The 4150-nt window shown below is 51.3% G+C and overlaps 1 protein-coding gene across 1 annotated transcript; it reads right to left on the bottom strand.

Moving 5' to 3' along the window:
• Positions 1-416: 416 nt before the first annotated feature.
• Positions 417-3868, bottom strand: LOC128566452 (ATPase MORC2-like). The gene is made up of 2 exons (XM_053563318.1): positions 1206-3868; positions 417-1151 (listed from the first exon to the last, which is right to left on the bottom strand). The coding sequence occupies exons 1-2, from the start codon at positions 3807-3809 to the stop codon at positions 525-527; spliced, it is 3231 nt and encodes a 1076-aa protein (XP_053419293.1). The 5' UTR covers positions 3810-3868; the 3' UTR covers positions 417-524.
• Positions 3869-4150: the final 282 nt, after the last annotated feature.

The raw sequence follows: 4150 nt of genomic DNA, 5'->3' as shown, positions 1-4150 counted from the left end.
AATTATACTTTGAACCAGGCTAAATGCTTTACATACCCTTTTCAATTTAGTCCTTATTTTAGATTACTTTATTACTATTATTTTGATTTTTTTTTTTTTTTTAAGAGACAGGGCTTTTGATATCTTGCCCAGGCTGGTCCTGAACTCCTGGCCTCAAAGGATACCTTCCTACTCAGCCTCCTCAGTAGCTAGAACAGGCAGTAATTAGCCACTGTGCCCAGTTCATTTTAGAATATTTTATTGTCAAATAATGTTATTATCCCCGTATCAGACAAAGGCCCTGTAAGAAACTGATGATGTTCTTTTGTTGTTGTTGTTTGTTTTCTTCTTCTTTTAAAAAATAAATATTTATAAACTTAGGGAGGAAGGTTCAAAGAATCAGAATATCTTTCCCTCCAAAAGCACAAATGTCCCATATGAGTCCAACCAAGGTAAGTCCACCAACCCATAAATAAATTCCCCATCCCCGAAGCTGCTGAGTTGAAAGGCAGCTGGGCAAGGGAGCTGATCTCCGGCTCCCACACTCAGTACCCCTGGGTGAGGAGGTCCTGGACGTAGGCGTCCAGCTCATCGTCTGTTTTGACGACTATGTCCTCCCGCACCTTTTGCAGGAGTGCCATGACGTTGGTCCTCAGTCTCTGTAGCTTGTCCTCGGTCTCACGCAGCTTCCTCTCCGAGGTGCGCAGGCGTTCCTCAGAAACCTTGGCCCATGAGTCGGCTCGGCCTTGGTAGGAAAGGGAGAGATTCTGCATCCCCACTTCGTACTGTCTGAAGTACTCATTCAGAGGAAAAGCTATCAGCTCATCTGAATTCATAACACTCAGCTCCTTCTTCGAGATGGGAAAACTGGGAGGCAGGAAGTACTGTAAACAATTCTGGAGGATCCGGACGAGCAGGTCAGTGGTCTCCTGGCTGGAGTTTGGGGCAGTAGTGTTGGGCTCAATGCGGATGCCCTCGGAAGTGCAGGGCTCCTCCCAAGTGCAGGGCTCCTCGGAAGCGCAGGGCTCCACCGAAGCGCAGGGTTCCTCGGAAGCGCAGGGCTCCACCGAAGCGCAGGGCTCCTCGGAAGCGCAGGGCTCCTCGGAAGCGCAGGTGTCCTCGGAAGCGCAGGGCTCCTCCCAAGTGCAGGGCTCCACCTTGGCGATAGCTTGCTGGGCCACCCCAGCCGCCACCCCGGCCTCCTCCTCGTCCTCCTCGTCCTCGTCCTCCTCCTCCTCCTCGTCCTCCTCCTCACCACCTTCCTGCTGTGTGTCAGGGCTCTGACACTCTGGAGAAGGGGGCTTCATCAGCCGCACATACTCGCTGCCTTTCTCCACCCAGCGGTCTCTCGGTGTCCTGTCGGTGGGCACGTAGTCAAATTTCACCTTCCATCGCCCCACATTCTGGCCCACCTCCACAGCCGTAACACGGCCTGTGTGCCACTCCCCGTTCACACGCACCTCCACGTGCAGCCCTTTCTCCTTCTGAGCCATCTCCAGCTCAGCTGAATCCTCTTCTTCCCCTGAGAGCTCATTCAATCCCTTTTTTTCCTCCTTCACAGCAAATTTGCCCTTCTTGCACTTTTCCTTCCTCGTCTCAGCCTCTTCCTCGTCAGAGACCCCAAGACTTCTCTTTTGACCAGGGGTAGCTGGGGGGAGTTCAGTGGGCGGCTCTGACTTCTGGACCTCTAGAGTCTTGATGACTTCAGAGGCAGGAACCACTGGGCTGCTCTTGGAGTTGTGCAGTGGAGATGATGACAGAGGGGTAGGCTGGGGATCAGTCTTGACTGGTGTGTTCATAGGCTCTCCGGGTGCCTCTGGTGGCTGGAGCAATCTTGATATACCAGCCTCCTCCCTGGCTGCCAAGGCAGGGGGCTTTAGGTCATTACTGATAATATGAGCCTTTGGAAGCTGGCTGGCTGGTCTGGGAGCTAGCGCCAAAGGGGGTCTGCCCAAGGCATTCCTGATCACAGCTGGTAAAGGGGGCGACCGAGGACGCTGAGGTCTACGTGCAGGTTCCTCAGTGGAAGGTCTGGTGGTCACTTCCAAGGGCAATTTCTTCAGGTCAGCCTGGGAGCGGATAGGTGTGGTTTTCTGAAGGGCCTCCAGCTTCTCCTGCTGCTGGCGAATTTTCTCGGTCAGCTGTTTCTCCTTCTCTTCCTGTGTCTTTGAGTCTTTTTTGAATATCCCCAGAGGAACCTTCTGCTTCTGTTCAGAAGCCTCACACCAGTCCTGCTCAGGATCAGGGTTCATGGAGCAAACCCAAGTGTCGGGGTAATCTTTTTCCACAGAACTCAGCTGGAAGGGGAGGATCCTCCACTTCAGACACAGATCACACTGGATGGTGGTCGGGATTTCCATAGCTCTCCGGCGTTTGTAACGCAGCTCACTGGATGGGGGTTGGTTCCAGTTGGCGGAGAGGTAGCCAAATTCATCCCAGAACTTGATGATACCCCGCTGGGCAATAGCAATATCCTTCCAGTACTGTGCCAGATGCTCCCCCATAGCTCGCAGTAGGTGTCGGTACTCCTTGGCATCAGCAAAGTCCTGCTTGTTGTGTGTGGGCTCCAGGACCAGGTAGGGCACATCAACAATCCCAACGACCCCACCACAGGCCATGCCCCCTTCCAGCTGTGGACCCACTTTCTCATACATCTTGATCAGGCGGCTACAGTTGTAGATGAACATGCCATCAAGGTCCCGGTGTTCAATGTTGACCCCGAAAGTGAAGTTCAGTTCCTTAGGTTCCTTAAGTGCTCTCCGCTTGGCCTCCTTGATCCTCCTCTTGACATCAGCTTCTCTGCACAGGGTGATAGCTGTGTTCTGCACCTGTCGCAGCATCACCCTGGAGTCCCGAGTCAGGTCTCCACCTAGACGCAGTTCTAATGTCCGCGCTTTGCTCTCCGCCTCCCGTGCCTTCTCTTCAGCAATCCTTGCTGCATGCTCTGCTTTCTTCACCTCCTGCTCTGCCCGGGTCTTGAAACGGCTTGACGCGAACTTGTACATCCTGGGTCTGTACAGGCAGGAGGAGAGCCTCTTGGTCTGCACCTTATGCCCATGGATGAAGATCCTCATCCGGGGATCAATGTAGAGCACAGCAGCGTAGGCTCGGAACGAGCGCCGCTCTGGCTTCGTGCCCTCTGGGGAGGTCTCTGTCACCTGGATATCTCTTGGATTTGAGATGATGTCTAGTTCTGGCTCGCCATTATCTGTGAGTTTGAGATTAAAGATGATCACCAGTGTCCCACTGTCCCCACGAATCTTCATGAACTGGACCATCACTTCCTCCTCAGTGTGAAAGGGAGAGTACTTGTAGATAAGTTCTGTCTCAATGGCAAACTTCTCCACATTGTCTGTGATGGGTTCCCGGGTCTGAGCATCCCAGGTAGGCAATGGGACTATCACTTCATCAATGCCCTCCTCCTCATGAAAGGTGCGAGACAGGAAGAGGCAAGTCATGGTGCCTTCTTTCTTGGTGAAGAGGATAAAATCCTTGCCAATGCGCATCGAGCCCGATTTTAACCCATTCCCGTACTGCCCAATCTGGGTGGACTCAGGAGTTCGCTTGGCCGACTTCCCAAACTGGATCACACCGGCAGCATCACTTGGATCCATTCCTGCTCCATCATCCAAAAAGCAAAGCATAAATCCTCCTCGAAGGTCCTCTCGCCTTTCCGCATAAATATCTATTCTGGTGGCATCAGCATCTCTTGCATTATCAACCAGTTCAGCAAGAGCACCAAATAAGAATTCATGAGTGGTTGAATTTGTGTGCAGATATTCGAAGGTTAGCTGAGCTCGATGCAGACTGCTGTAATTTGTGAAAGCCATAACTACACTGAGTCTCCAGTCTTTTACAACTAACTGGGACCTATGACCTTATAATGTATTTGTTTTTCCAGGATTCTTTCCAAAAAAAGGTTTAGTAAGTCTGTGCTCCTTAATGACAAAGTCACCTAGTACCTATCCAAGATATCATTCAAATAGGTGTTTAAAAGTACAAGTGATTTCTCCAAGTGATTTTTCCCCTCTCCTCAGTGACTATGATGTAGCATTCTGGAATGATGTAGCATTCTGGAATGAACTATAGCAACTTAACGCCAAAGGAAAGCTATAGCTCAGTTCAGGCAATCTGAGTGGCAAGTCTTGGAGTAGATAGCCCTTGATTGGCA

The sequence above is a fragment of the Nycticebus coucang genome, chromosome 15, assembly GCF_027406575.1.
Source record: "Nycticebus coucang isolate mNycCou1 chromosome 15, mNycCou1.pri, whole genome shotgun sequence".
NCBI classification, from domain to species: Eukaryota; Metazoa; Chordata; class Mammalia; order Primates; family Lorisidae; genus Nycticebus; species Nycticebus coucang.
Note: the sequence above shows the minus strand (reverse complement) of the source record. Positions and strands in the feature narration are given on the sequence as shown.

What these genes read in the sequence shown, in the direction of transcription:
- LOC128566452 (XM_053563318.1), bottom strand. Translation starts at nt 3,809, where the DNA reads ATGGCTTTCACAAATTACAGCAGTCTGCATCGAGCTCAGCTAACCTTC. An exon ending in AGGACGAGGAGGAGGAGGAG is followed by an intron (nt 1,152 to 1,205) that starts GACGAGGACGAG and finishes GGGGTGGCCCAG; the next exon opens with CAAGCTATCGCCAAGGTGGA.